This window comes from Adiantum capillus-veneris, chromosome 5 (genome assembly GCF_014529385.1).
Source record: "Adiantum capillus-veneris isolate H3 chromosome 5, ASM1452938v2, whole genome shotgun sequence".
In the NCBI taxonomy this organism is placed as follows: Eukaryota; Viridiplantae; Streptophyta; class Polypodiopsida; order Polypodiales; family Pteridaceae; genus Adiantum; species Adiantum capillus-veneris.
The window spans coordinates 84103508-84118570 of record NC_140935.1 but is presented as its reverse complement, the minus strand read 5'-3'; the positions used below and the strand labels follow the sequence as shown (position 1 = coordinate 84118570).

Below are 15063 nucleotides of genomic sequence, written 5' to 3'. Positions count from 1 at the left end.
CGTTTAGTCCACATCCAGCAGTTTAGGATTCCATAATATTTTATTTTGTCATTTTGTCATCTTTTTACTCTGACTTTGTATCAGATCCACCACATTGTAACTATCTTGTCTCATAGGTCACTTTGGCCTTTCAAAGACGTTAATATAACATTTCATTTCATTTCTCTCTTTAATTTTTAATTTCCTACACGCATACATTAATTCTCTCTCTCTCTCTCTCTCTATCTATCTATCTATCTATCTCTCTCTCTCTCTCTCTCTCTCTCTCTCTCTCTCTCTCCTACACACACACACACGATGTAGAGAGAGAGAGAGAGGGGTTGGGGAGGGGGAGAGTGACATAATACCTGCGCAGCAGGTTTCGGCCACGATTTGAGCAGGCGGAAATGGCCCCTATGCACGCGGGTTTCCCTTTTTTTTCCCAAATTTTTTACCATCGCAATGAGTGTCGATATAACCGTCGATGACTGCGTCGATATAAGCGTGGCAAATAAAGCCTTCCCACATGTATAGCGACGTTTACTGCGACGCAGATATCGATGCCTATATCGACGTGCTCTAATTCCGTCGATATATGCGTGCAAAGGCATGGCCGTCGATATATGATGCATTGATATCTTCATGTTATGTTGTAGTGGTATGAGCATTAAGGTTTCATGGCTGAAACTTTAGTGTTTTTAAATGGTCTTTTAAAGTGAAATTGAATGTGGTTTGGTGATCCCCTCATCATAATCTCGACTACGAAAACAAGCAGACTCCAAGCACGATAGGAAAGAGGGTTTGTGCCTTTGCTATCACAAACGTTCTTAGATTTTCTGTCACCCTTAGACAGAGGGTTGGTGATTCTCCACAAACGCTTTTTCACAAAGTGTTTGTGACTGTCATCACGAAGTCTCACAGCAAGAGGTTTTGCACCTTCCCAGCTAGACCGCACACTTTCCGACATTTTTGGTGAACCCCACGCGAAGCAGCTGGGGTGGGGGTTCAAAAACTTGTTTTGAAAGGTTTAATTATAAATAAGTAAAGCTATGGATTAGCAAGAGAAACAAGGCATGCATTTTGATCAAGGCACAATGCAAATGTTTCAAGCAATCGCCATGTTTATGCAACAACAACAGGCTGCAAAAAGAAGGAAGGTGTCTGCAACCAAATCCCTTCAAGCTATTGTGAAAAAAATGGACCAATCTAAAGGGAAAGATGTCCCAAAGTTTCTTCGTGGTTATGTAAATGAGATGGAGCTCCAACGGATTCCAGAGGTGGACATGAATCGTAGTTTTGAGCTTGTTGTGGTCCCCAAGATTAGAGACCATGTAAGGGGAATCAAGGAGGGGCATGGAGAAGGTTGGGAGCAATTCATGGAGGACTCTGAAAGGGTTACAAAAAGGACCTTCTTAGAATGTGTTGCAAAACCAAAAGAAGGACTTTCCATCACCAAACTGTTCAGAGAGTTTGAGAGGTGCTATGCTCAACTGTCACGAACAGAGTGGGCTACTTTGCATAGTGAAAAGACCAAATTGTTCCTTCAAGATACTCCAAGAAAATCTAGAGCTACTCCTTGAAGATAAGAATACAGAACAGGGTCTAAAGGCTGAGTGGAAAGAGGTTGAGGACACAGTCTCATTGCTTGCTAGGAGGCACATTGTAGGGATAAGATGGTGGTGAATAGTACTACCTCTCCTCCTAGCATGTCAGAGATTCCACCAAATTCTACTGTTGTGAGTCCAAAAGGTGATAATTCAATTCTTGATGAGCTTGTTAAGGGCATGCGAGAAATGAAGTTAAAGCTAACAAGGCTTGAAGATAAAGGACAACCTACGGGACAAAAATCTCAAAGCAAAGAAGGATTTTTGAACATATGCATATGGTGTGATGGAACAGACCATGGCAAAATGGATTGTGATAGCTTCAATGATGCCTTAAAAAGAGATCTTGTGTTTTTTAAGGATGGCAAGATCCATCTATGGGAGACAGGTATGCTAGTAGGAACTAACTTTGGAAAAGGAGGTATGCAAAAGTTAGTGGAGGATATGGCAACTAGTCATGCTATTTCAACAGTGGAGGCTTCTACCTATGGGGCAAAGATAGAGCTCATTCCAAAGATAGCGTTAAATTCTACTCTAGATCCTTTTGAGGAAGTTGATAGCTTGTGGACATATGCAGTAGCCTCAGTAAAAAAGGGAAAGGTAACTAAACAGGCGTTACATGAATTTCATGATTTCATATGCCATACAACAGGTTGGGATGACCCTGTGGACTCTTTATCAGTGCATGCCTATCTTGCAAAATGCTATAAAAATGAAGCAATTGTGAAAGAGAAGCGTAGATATGAGAATGGAGATGCAGGTCCTTCTACTTCAAAGAGGGTTACAAGAGCCGGAGGAAGAAAGAATCCAAGACCTTCTTATGAGGCTCCACCACATGTGCCTCCTTCTCCTGAGATTCCTATGGATAAGACATCTACTAGGAAGAAGAAGGAGCAAGGAAAAGCTAAAGCAAAAGGCCCTGCATACAAACTACAATCTGACATTGAAGCTGTCACAAACTAAAAGCAGGTATTGGAGGAAAGGATTTTGAATAGCAAAGTTGAGTTTACCGTGGGTGAGGTTCTTGGCATTGCTAAATGCGCGTTTCATGAAGAAATTATAGATATCATAAAAAGAAAGAGGAAAACTCTCACTAAGTCTATTCCTCCACAATCTGAGGGTGAAGGAAGGTCACTTAAGGCACATGGAATACATGTCCAAGAGAGTGATTGTGATGAAAGTGTGGTAGGATGCTACCAGTCTTCTTGAAGAGATGCACATGCTAGATTTGTAGATGATGATGATGATGATGAAGCCTCCTATAAAATCCACTACTCCAAAAGTCATTGGGCAAGAGCTACAACAGAAACCTTAGTCAAGGTGGGTGATCTTGAGGAGCCATATGTTGCATTGATAGATCATGGCTCTGAGATCAATCTTTTGTCCAAGAGTCTTTACATAAAGGGTAAGTGGTTGATAGACACAGACCATGGGTGGATGATTAGAGCTGTAAATAACTCATCAAGAGAGTTGTATGGGGCTTGTCCAAATGTGAAATTGAAGATTGGTAATGTGAAGGATGAGCAAAATTTCTTTGTGCAAGAAATGTCTACCTATCCTCTTATCACAGCCGTTCACATGGAAACAAGGTCTTGGATGATGGTTCTGCTTATGCTAGGGTAAAGAGCAGAGATGGGAAGTGAGCTATGCAATTTTTGACTGTGTGTGATAAGCACAAGAGGAACCGCAATAGTCTTCGTGAGTATCCTCTACCAAAAGCAAACAAAGAGTTTAAAGAGTATATGGAGACAAGGGGTTTTGGCCCCATGTATCATTGTGAAGCGGGATTGCAATGGTACAAGAAGAAAAAGATTCTTGCCTGACCCAAAGCGAGAAGAAGCTTTTTTTGTAGGTTTCCAGGGATTAACATAGCATAGGTCAGTATGTTTTATGAAGCTCGAGGATATGAAAAGAACTGCACGACAATATGTATATAGTGTACAGAAATACATGAAAGAAAATGGTTTCATAGAGGATAGTGAATGCATTTCAGGTTTCTTTCAACAAGTTTCTCATGTAGATACTACGCTTGAGCTTGAAGTTATAATGGATTCTAGCATTGAAGATGGAACCCACATTGTGGAAGTATGCTCTATGGAAATGTATGATGTGATTGAGGCTTTTAAAGATCAGAAATATTTGAATGCTAATGAAGGATTGGAAGTGCGTGTGGAGACCAAGTACAAAACGATGGCAAAGAAAGTGAGACAGTGGCCTTACCTTTACCATCAGATTGTAGGAAAAATCTAGAGCAAGCTTCTTTGCAGCCGAGTCTCAGGGATCCAAAAAGAACTAGACACAAGTTCACAATGGAATCCCTAAAAGAGATAAAAGTTGGTTGTAAGGAGTTTTGAAAAGAAGAAGAGAAGAAGATTTTCAAAGAAATTCTTTCAAGACATGGTAAGGTTTTTGCTTTCCAGCCACATGAGATAGGGTGTGTTGATCCTAATGTTGTTTTACCTATGGTGATATTCACTATCCATCATGTACCTTGGAATCTACGCCCAATTCCGCTTCCGAAAGCACATTTGCCAAATTTAATAGAACTACTCAATGAAAAGATTAGCATGGGTATCTTGGAGCCTTCTTGTGTGCCATATTCAAACAGGTGGTTCATTGTGCCTAAGAAGAATGGAGCTTTGTGATTCATACAAGATCTGAAACTTGTGGACAAGGTTACCATCACGAATGTGGGTACACAACCTATAGTGGATGAATTTACAAAGGCGTTTGCAGGGAGGTCAATTTTTACCCATTCGGAGATCTCTATTTAGGGTACAATCAATTTCAGCTAGATGTTGAGAGTAGAGATTTGACAACTATGAAAACACCTTTGGCACTGGTAAGGATGTGTACCTTACCTCAAGGAAATCTTACCCTATCAAGGAAATAATCTCTATTTGGAGTTAATGAAGTGTTGATTGTGGGGCATATGTGTGGTCCTTATGGTAGAAGGCCTTGTCCAAAAAAGATGGATGCAATCAAAAACATGAAAGAAACATGTACAACTATAAGTGAAGTTCGAAGATTTCTTGGTGCTTGTTTCTTCTATCTTATTTGGATACCACATTATGCACATGTATTAGATCCCCTTTATAGGTTGTTGAGAAAGAATCAACAGTTTTGATGGGAAGAAGAGCACACAAAAGCCATGAAAAAGCTAACAAAGCTACTTCTTTCATCGCCAACCTTTTGAGACAGTGGACACGAGTTCTACATGGATAGGATGGGCAGTAGGCCAAGATGATGATGAAGAAAAAAGGTATGTGGTGAGATTTGGAGCCAAGATTCTGAGTTCCTGCCAATGAGATTATGCACAAGTTAAAAGGGAACTATGGGGTGTGGTTACAGCACTGAGGTGTGACAAGGAGTACTTGATAGGGGCATCAGTGGTTGTGGAAACTGATTGTTTGCCTCTTCTTGGAATGATCACAAATTGTTCAACTCCTGATATTGCAATGTTGCGATGGATCCTGATTTTAAGCATATTGCAGGGAAAGACAACACAATGGCATATATGCTATCTAGGGCAAGGTATGAAGATGAACAGGACATGATTATTGAGGGAGATGATGTAGGCACAGAGTTTTACACTATTGATCATGCAAAGAGTAGTCATGCATGTTTTGTGTCTTCACATGAGTCATTTTCAGAGGAACTATATGAGAATGAATGGCTCTTGATAGGTCGCTACTTAAGTACTCTGCAGAAGTAGGATGATTGGACTGAGAAGGAATTTAAGAGCATAATAAGAAAAGCATACGGATACTTATTGAGGTATGGTTACTCATGAATGCATCCTAAAAAAAGAGTTGGAACACCATTGCAGGTAGTATGCGATAAGGTTACTCAACAACAAATCATCAAGGAGTTCCATGAAAGTTTATGGGCAAGACATCGAGGTACATGGGAAACATATGCCAAGGTAAAAGAAATGTATTTGTGGAAAGGGATGTATAAGGATGTGAGTGAGTTTAATGAGTCTTGTGTGACATGCCATTCATTACAAATGGGTTGTGGACTTTGTCACAATGTCTTTGGGACTTTGGCAAATGAGGTATTTGGTGCTTCCAAGAGAAGATTTGTCTAATCAAGTTGATGGGTGTGCATTGAGGACAACGAGTACACAATCTGTATGTAAATTTCTTCTTGCACATGTGATCTACCGCTATGGGTGTGTGGGAAAGATAACTGCAGATAGAGGAGAATTGGATGATGATGAAGCAAGGGAATTTTTTTTTAGAATGGGCATCAAATTAGCTTTAACTTGTGCTTATAACCCAGAGGGAAATGGAAAAAGTGAAAGAGAGCATCGTCCAATAATCAAAGCTTTAGCTAAGGCTTGTGAAGGTAAGCTTGGAGAGTGGCCAAGGTTACTGCCATTTGCATTGTGGGCTAATCGTCCAACACATAGTTCAGTCACTGGCTATATGCCTATTGAATTGATGTATGGTCAAAAACCTATGATGCTAATTGAAGATATAGTTCTTACATGGAATGTATTGCCATGGGAAGATGGAATGAGTAGAGAAGATGGCCTTCTTGCATTGTGCATATGGCAATTGGAAAGAAGGCTTGAAGACATTGAGCTTGCAAAAGCTTGCCTAAAGAATGCAAGGTTAAAAAACAAAGACAGATTCAACAAGATGCATAGGCTCATACCAAAAAATATTGAAGAAGGTGAGCGGGTATTGGTGTACGATAGTAGCCTTGAAAATCAACACTCTACAATAAGGAAGCTTGCAAAGAGATGGTTTGGTCCTTATGTTGTCAAACATGTGCATGGAAATGCAACTTACACCTTGCGTGAACTGGATGGGACAAAAATGAAAATTCCCATTGCAGGAAGAAGAATTAAATTTTTCAAAAGAGGAGGGGATGTTGATCCATTTGATGCACAACCAAGTGAAGAGGATGATGAATCCAACTATATGCAAACTGACGATCAAAGTGAAAATATGGCATCTGACCATGAGTTTTAATGCTTTACAAATGTTGTTGTGGCACATACCGGAGGATGTGCAAGTTCAGAGGGGGTGGGTGTCGTGCTGTGGCATGTACATAGTGTGAAATAAAAAAATTCACCTCACTCTTGACACTTCTCAATGTATGCAAATAAAAGCAATCATGTACATATTGCACTACTAGCCATAGGGGGGGTTTGCGAGGGACTAATAATTGACGGGCGTCGTTTAACCGATGACGAACGCGTCGCATAGATGAGGTTTCAATCGTATAAGCAAGGATATTTTTTTTAAAAAAATCGGCCGTCGCATAAACAACGACTGCCATTGCATAATCGACGTCTTGAATTTGTAGCCGTGGAATAATCGACGCTTAAAATTGAACCTTGCTTAAGCGACGCAGAGAAACGAGGCTCCTAGCGACGCCTGCACACTGTCCCTTCTCTCATGCGACGAGGCATTTCTATATTATTGTTGCAAAGCCTTTGAAATGTGACTCGCGGAAAATTATACACAGTACCGAGCTCCACGGCAGCGCTACAGTAAAATACGCAAAAGAAGAGCAGGTAACCCCCCCCCCCCCCCCCGTTCTTCTTCATCACTTGCCTCTTTAGTGAAAAATGCAATACCGCAGATTTATGTAATTCAAAGGTGTGACCAAACGGGGAGGAGAGAGAGGAATTTCTGTTAACGATGGTGAGAGGGAGAGGATCTATGAATCTGGGTCTTGAAGACTGATTATGGTCTCCTAAAAATAGCTGGAATTAGGGGGTGCTATGCTAGCAGAGGGGGAGTTCAACCACTGTCTCGATGCCTGGGTTAATGGGCTCCCCTAGACTCTCACCGCAGTCGCCTTCAATTTTTTGGCCGCTATGTTGTAGCTACATTATGTGTAGCCCTAACCCCATCGCTGGGGATGATCAAAATGAGAACAAGATATGTTCAAACAAGCTTGTCAGCACTCCATGTTGAGAAAGGAGGCCTGATTAACTTACTTGGATAATAGAAGCCAAGGGGTGACGAAGTATGCTACTCAAGTTTTCCTCAATCAAGCTTGTCGATAACCCAAAGACAAGAAAGGCAAAAGCAACTAATACTGAGTCGAGAAGCCCAGATGGTGACAAAATGTGCTACTCAAAATATGCTTAAACAAGCTTGTCAACAGAAGAAAACAGGGCCTGCATGCATGGAAAATTGATCCTTCTCAGCTCAGGAAGTTTGATTAGCCATCGGACCTGCAACTACTACTGCTACCGTCACCAACCTTTATGCCCCTACCTTGGAGGCAACTGCTCAACGAGGCAATGGCTACACACACAAATGTGGGAAATCTAAAATCAGTGAACTCCTTCAACTAAGACAGGCTCAACAACAACCATACCAATGCTTAACACTAATGCTGTAGGTTTAATTTCACTCAAGTAAAAATCATACAACACTAACAGTGGTTGGATGTGCAATGGCAGCTGACCCATTCAATTTCTTATCAGACCCACTGAGAATTCTCTCAGATCTCCCTTGAAAGAGGCTTCCAAGTATCCTTTCCAAGATCTGTGCAGAATACTTCACATACTTGCTCTTAGTGCCATCTTGCTCTAACAAAGGTCCATAGTTCTGAAGGTAAGTTCTGTAAGCTGGGACTACTAATTTCACTACCTTTATACCGATCCTTTCTCGCAGCTCTGCATCCACAAGAATCCACTTCACATGCATCTGATAAAGCTCCTCAAATGCTGCATTGAATGCCTTGAGCTTGGTCTTGAGGAGTTCTCGAGCCGCGGCACGGCTATTTGTCAAGGTCCTAACCCCTGGTATATTCAGATGATGAACTATCTTTGCCCAACCCTCCTTCATATACATAGAGATATTAATCTCAGCTTGCTGTTGTTGCTCTTTAAGCCAAGACTCACCCAGAAGAACCTTGAACTCTGATGCTTGGCAATTCACAGCAAGGTACCAGAAGTTATTGCAAAGGAAGAGATGATACACAACCGAGTCCTCCTTGAAAGACTTTGCCCATTCATTGACATTTAGCACAAGTGCATTCATCACACTAAGGACCGCTTTAGAAACCAGAGTTTCTGTGATTGTCTTGTCCTGAACATTATCTTTCCAACTTCGATATATTATAAGCACCTTGGTCATGATCGTTCCATAGAAATCTCCAACCAAGTGCTTGACATATCCTATCACAAAGCTCAAAACCTTTGGCAGACTTCCATCTATGGGTGCCTTCGAGCCTCTCTGATTATCTATTTGCTACTTTAGCTCCAAAAAAATGTCATGAGCACCTTGCACTATCAACTTCAATAAACCTTTCATCCTCTGTTGAACATCCTTGCATCCTGGGCCCCCAAAGAGCCTTCCAAACAATGGTCTCAAGTTAGTCATGGCTTCAAACATGTCAAGAAGCTCGAAGAGTTTCTATGGTTCATCTGGACTGTTTACTGCTACTTCCCCAAAATGTAAAAGCTCCAATAAACCTCCACACACGACAATTTTTCCAAAGCTGCCTTCCCAATCTTCAAAGGCAAGCTTTTCAAAAACTTGACTACAAATCTGATACTCTGGCTCACAAATTGACTTAACAACTACCTCCATATGTTGTGTCCATGGCCAATGTACATTCCTAAGCTTTTCCAATCAACCTTTGAGCCAGACTTAATTTGAAGAAAATTAAGTGGTAGAGCCTTCATACTCTCTCTAAAAACTAGCACGCGAGTTTCAATGAAAATTTCCATACTTCTATGGGTCCTTCCATTGGAGACCAGCTTTGCATGATTAGGTGCAAGCTCTTCAAATTCTGTGATTGACGCTTTTTGTCGCTCCTAGAATCAGATTTCCTTAACACTTCAGTACAAAGAGGAGGGACTAGCAAGCTATCAACAGAAAGGATTCTCTCAAATTCACCCTCCAGCCTGTCTAGGGACACGGAGTGAAGTCCTCCATCAAGCTTAGCCCAATCTCCGCTGGACTAACACGCTTGCAGAAGCTTGAGATGAGATGAAATTCTTTTCATGGGTGCATCTTGAAGGACCTCATTATAATCTAAAAAATCAACTAATTTCTTAAGCCATTCAATGGCCATAGGGCAATTTTGAGACAGAAAGCAGATAGCCTCCTCAAGGCGGGAGATGAGACTAATGTAGCCGATGAGATCATGCTGGGGATCACATAAGAGAGAGTGCTCGAGGTCATGCATGGCATCAAAGACTTTCAGCACGGCAGATGCGGGGGCAACAGCTTTGTCAATGACACCAGAGATGTTGTAAAACCCTCCTCTGAAGGCCCCACTCTCGTCGGCGAGAGTGGTCTACTTTTTAATTGCACAAAGTTGTACAATGCTTATGCAATGGACTGATGCAACCTGGGACCTGTCGATGACGACGACGGTGATGACGATGACGACTTTAGGGCTAAAATCTGTTGTCTTCTAACTGTTGAAATTCTGCAAATCTTTGGGCTCTTTCGGGTGGCTAAAAATGACTGTTTTGCTGCGTTTTTATGGCTGAAAATGGGGGTTCTCTGCAATGCTTCAAGGGGTTGATCTGGTACTGTGTCTAATGTTGAAAAGGCTACTGCAAGTGCTTTATCAATGGCTGATCTGGGGTAATCCCTTCAGGGGTGAGAGAGAAGGGAGTAGCGATGGCTGGGGTAATCCTTTCAGGGTTGAGAGAGAAGGGAGTAGCAATGGCTGGTCTCGCTCCATAGCACAGAAAACGCAGCTTGAGAGGTGAAAACGCTGCTGTTTATAGAAAACACAGCCACCAAGGGGGAGCGATCTCAGTTTCGTTACGGAAGCAATCAGCAGGGGATCGTCGGCTTGGGAGAAGAACCTCAACGTCTGGTACCATGTGAGAGTAGGCAGCGAAAGCGAAAGCGAAAGCGCTGCCAACAACAGCATATAGCTCAGGTTGAGTCCTTTCCAAGAATACATCCAGGTCTGCTTCATTTTGTCCACATCTGCCATATGGTTATAAGCTCGTGCTGCATTCGACCACAAACCATCAAATCTCTCATGTAGCTTACTCTTGCATTGAATTTGTTATTGAGCGTGTTTTTCTTTTAGTTTTGCTACCTGATCTTGCATTTGATTCATAACCTTTTGAAGCATTTGTAGCATTTTTGTTTGATCTATTTTGTTGTAGTCCACTCCATTCATGGCTGCTTCGACCTCATCTATAGATTCTTGATCTATTAATATTTTTACTTGCATTGATGTTACATGCATATACGATGTTTGTGTTAGTTTGACATATGGTTTGTTTTAAATATACAGATACGATGAGTGACCAGGGTCATAGAGTGAAGTTGACGTTCATCAAGACTTTGCTACATACCAAGTGACTATCAGGAGAGGCTTTGACGGAGGCTATGTCAGATTATATGGAGATGGATGACACCAGTTTAGACAGCTCCATCGAGTTTCTTGGGTGATTCAGTTTGCCCGTACGTCCTGGAGAGAGTACATCCTCCCAGCCACACATAGGAGTGGAGACTTCCTCTCATGCAGATCAGACCATAGCACATCGGTAATCTTCTCGATTGATAAAGTAGTAATGTCATTCTTTTTTTTAATATAGAAATCTTAATATATGTATTCCCTTGATGTCTTTGTTTGCTTAGGACTCCTATTCTGGGTACATCACATCATGAGAGTCAGCGGCTTACTCCTAATGTACCTCCTAGTACTCAGTTGACACCTGATTCACAAGCTAGTGGCCGTCAGTCTCAGAGGTATATCTATTATGGTGATTATGAATTAAATATCGAGTAGTTTTTAAGAACTCTCATCTAGTCTGCCGTATGTTTATTTTGCATGTAGGCATCACCGGCAGAGTAGCACGCCACTAGGCCGATCGACTCGTGAGACACCGCCTCAGCCGCCAGCTCCCCCATCAGTGCCTCCACCTCCACCAATGCACCCGTGCATTGGCAGCTTGGGTGTCACATGCGACATCTTTCCTGACGGGGCTATCCTCCAGCTCGGAGCCGCCAACTCGGAGCCGGCATCGCCCTCAAACGTCGGATGGGAGACCTCTGCTCGTCTTACCTAAAGCAAGTTCATATACCATGGGAGTAAGTATTAATTAACATAAAAAATATAAATTTTAGTTTGTTAGTTGAATTACTAATCGGATTTATTTTGCACTGTAGAGATCAGCATGAGGATGACAAGAAATATGTTCTCAACACACTAGAGACGAAGTATGGGACATGATGGAGTCTCATATGGATGGTCAAGCAAATGTGCAAACTCATGGGTCATCGACGCGACGCAGCACAGTAAGTAGAAAGAAAGAAATATTTTTAACATCTCTCTCTCTCTCTCTCTCTCTCTGATTCTTTGGGCCTCACCGGAATGGATCCACTTGAAGAAGACCCTGCACAGGACACAGAAGCCGCCAATGTCTCACCTGTTTGCAAGCCGCGAGCAAAGGCAACCTTCATGCTCACGAATAAGCGGATGGCGCAGATGGAGAGGGAAATGAAGGAATGGAAAAGGAGATGGAAGGAGGGTGGAAGGAGAAGGCCAACCTCCTTCAGATGGTCTTCAATGAAGGCGCACAATGGAAGAAGGAGAAAGAGAGCCTTAACGCAGAAATACAGACACTTAAAGAAGAAGTATCAGCCCTCAAACAAGAGAACCCAAACGCAAAGATACGGGTACTCAAAAAAGAAGTCTCAGCCCTTAAATAGGAGCTTGCTGATAGAGTAAGCAATGGACTAGAGGAAGGCGAATTTCAACCCTCGGTAATTGATGAAATCAAGGAAATTAAGGAACAGGTAAGGTTGATCACAGAGGAAGAGAAGCTGAGTGTGGCAAAGACATCTTCGTGGGCGGAGATGATAACAAGGACACAGAAAAAGGCGGACGAGGCTGAAAAATGGATCGAGGTCGCCAAGAAAGGGAAAGGTCAAGAAACTCCTTGTACACAGACGCTTATTAACATGACTCTCGAAGAGGAACAAAGAAGGCGGATGTGTTCACTGCATGTGAGAGTGACTGGTTTTAAGGACATAAACAACGTGGAGAAAGAGGTCGCAAGCCTTACATCCATGATGGGGATGGAAAAGCCTTTGCACACAAAGGCATGGAGGGTAGGTAAGAAAAATGATGGTGTGGGAGAGTCTTCAAAGGGGAGAGCTCTCATAATACGCTCCCCCTCGTCGGAAGAGAAGAAGGAATTCTTGAGGAAGAGGCCTACTCTCAAAAAGACAGGTTATTTTCCTCGGTGATGACCTGACCCTGTCACAGCTCGCACATATGAGAGAGGTAATGCCAGAGATTACAGCGGCAAGGGAGAAGGGAAAGATAGCCTTCTACAGAGATGGACGGGTGGTGATTTTAGAGCGGCGTACTGCATGACGGTGCGAGACCTATGGGACCACACTGAAGATGGCTACTTGGAACTGTAATGGGTCTATGAGGTTGGATGTGGGTGCATTTGAGGAGAGTTTCAAAGACAAGGATATTGTGTTCTTCTCAGAGACTCATCAGGCCCCTGGACAGGTAATGCCACATGTGGTGGGATACAGATGGGAAACAGCTCACAGGACAAATGCGAGATCTGAGCACGGGAGTAGAGGTTCAGGAGGAGTAGCAGTGCTATTCAGAGAGGAACTACAACCATTACTGCGTATTGTACGAAGAGATGATCATACTAGATATATGTGGGTGAGACTGAGACCTGACACAGGTCGATTCCTATATATTGCCATATGTTACTTCCCTCCCAGTACATCAATGTATGCCGCATCCAGAGGGCAGTCGCCTTTCTCTATCCTAGATGATGACATTTGGGAGTTTTCAAGGGATGGTGATATCATTATCCTAGGGGACTTCAATGCTCGAACGGGCAACTCGCAGACAGTCTTCTACGACACCTCACATGAGGTGCTTCGAGAGTTGGATGCGGGTGAGTTGGGGCTTGACAGATGGGAGAGTGTGAGCAAACGGAGTATGGGAGATACCTCATGGAAATGATGACCACACATGGATTAGCCATACTTAATGGCTTATAGCGATTTCCTGGAGCAGCCGGTTTCACATGCTTTCCACATAGACATGGGGCCAGTACATTAGATTATGTTATGACACAACCGAGCTTTTTCCCCTGCATTCAGGATTTCACAGTGGGAGCCAGGCTAGTGGGCATAGCAGTAGATCATGCTCTATTGACACTATCCGTTAAATTTCAGTATAGTACAACCCAGACAACACCAAGAGGCAGGCCACACACCCGCTATACATTTACACCAGACTGATTTCGTTTATACAAAGGAGATCTGGGACCGTCTATTGGAAGGCACAGCTGGCAGAAATGGTACAAGCCTCTCAGTGGAGGAGTGCACCGATATACTGACTGAGACACTGCATGGGGCTGCATCAGTGGCATATCCACGCACTCAGCTGGGTAAGAGACGACATGCTGGGAGCATGCCACAGAATAGTTGGTATGATGAAGAATGCAGAGAGATGAGGGCACAGCTTCAGAGGGATCTTCTGCTAGGAGTCATCACTTACAAACAGTCTCGGATTGCTTTCCGACACCTTGTGCGACGGAAGAAGCGAGCTTACCTAGCTCAGATGGAGCGAGACTTATATCAAATGTTCTTGAGTAGGAACTCCGGAGAGGCATGGCGACTCTTCCATGACCACTCTCCTCCCCGAGTGATTACTTCACCTAATGTGTGGGGCCAATATGCAACATCATTATATACGGTTCCGGGACAGGAACCCCTTCTAGACCCTACCAAGCCTTGCCCATCTACAAGCACTTTCTTTATGCCTGAGATGGTACGAAGGGCCATCGAAAGGATGAGGACCGGGAAGGCATATGATCATGACGGTCTAGTTGCGGAGCACTTGATACATGCCAAGGATATGCTGATGAAGGTTCTCGCAGTGTTGTTCAATCGTGCCATGTGTGAGGTATTACCTCAGACTTGGAGGTTGTCTAATATAGTGCCCATCTTCAAGGCTGGTGACCCTACAGAGCCTGGGAATTACCGCACTATTATGGTTGGACACACATTGGCACGACTGTATGCATCTATTCTAGAGCAACACCTGAGTAGCTGGGCAGAGGGCAAGGGTGTACGAGCAAAGGGTCAGGCCGGCTTCAGGAGGGGTTTCTCCACTCTTGATCATATTCTGACACTCAGGGCCATCATTGAGGATGGCAGAGCACATGGGAGACGGATCTATTGTAGCTTTGTGGATTTTCGCAAAGCATTTGACATGGTACCAAGGGCTCGATTGATGCGCAGACTGCAAGAGATGGGGGTGCCCATAGAGATAATTTGGGGGATAATGGCTTTGTACAAATCAGTGGTGGGACATGTACGCACTCTAGAAGGGGTATCTGATTTAGTTCACTCTACTATTGGAGTGAAACAAGGTTGCCCATTGTCTCCTACTCTATTCGGTATGTATGTGGATGATGTGTCTGATTACATTGACAGAAAGGGTGACAGGGGTGCCCAGCTGGCAGGGACGTGGATCCCATTGT

The 15063-nt window shown here is 43.2% G+C and overlaps 1 protein-coding gene and 2 pseudogenes across 1 annotated transcript; 1 reads left to right on the top strand and 2 right to left on the bottom strand.

Moving 5' to 3' along the window:
- Positions 1–7975: 7975 nt before the first annotated feature.
- LOC147457635 (exocyst complex component EXO70A1-like) lies at positions 7976–8772 on the bottom strand. The gene has a single exon (XM_086513626.1). The coding sequence runs from the start codon at positions 8690–8692 to the stop codon at positions 7976–7978; it is 717 nt and encodes a 238-aa protein (XP_086369752.1). The 5' UTR covers positions 8693–8772.
- Positions 8736–9243, bottom strand: LOC147457634 (exocyst complex component EXO70A1-like; annotated as a pseudogene).
- Positions 9244–10831: 1588 nt separating this feature from the next.
- The window catches only part of LOC147457631 (uncharacterized), a 28019-nt pseudogene continuing 23787 nt past the window's right edge, over positions 10832–15063 (top strand).

Coding starts and splice junctions, on each gene's coding strand:
- LOC147457635 (XM_086513626.1), bottom strand. CDS start 8,692: ATGACCAAGGTGCTTATAATATATCGAAGTTGGAAAGATAATGTTCAG.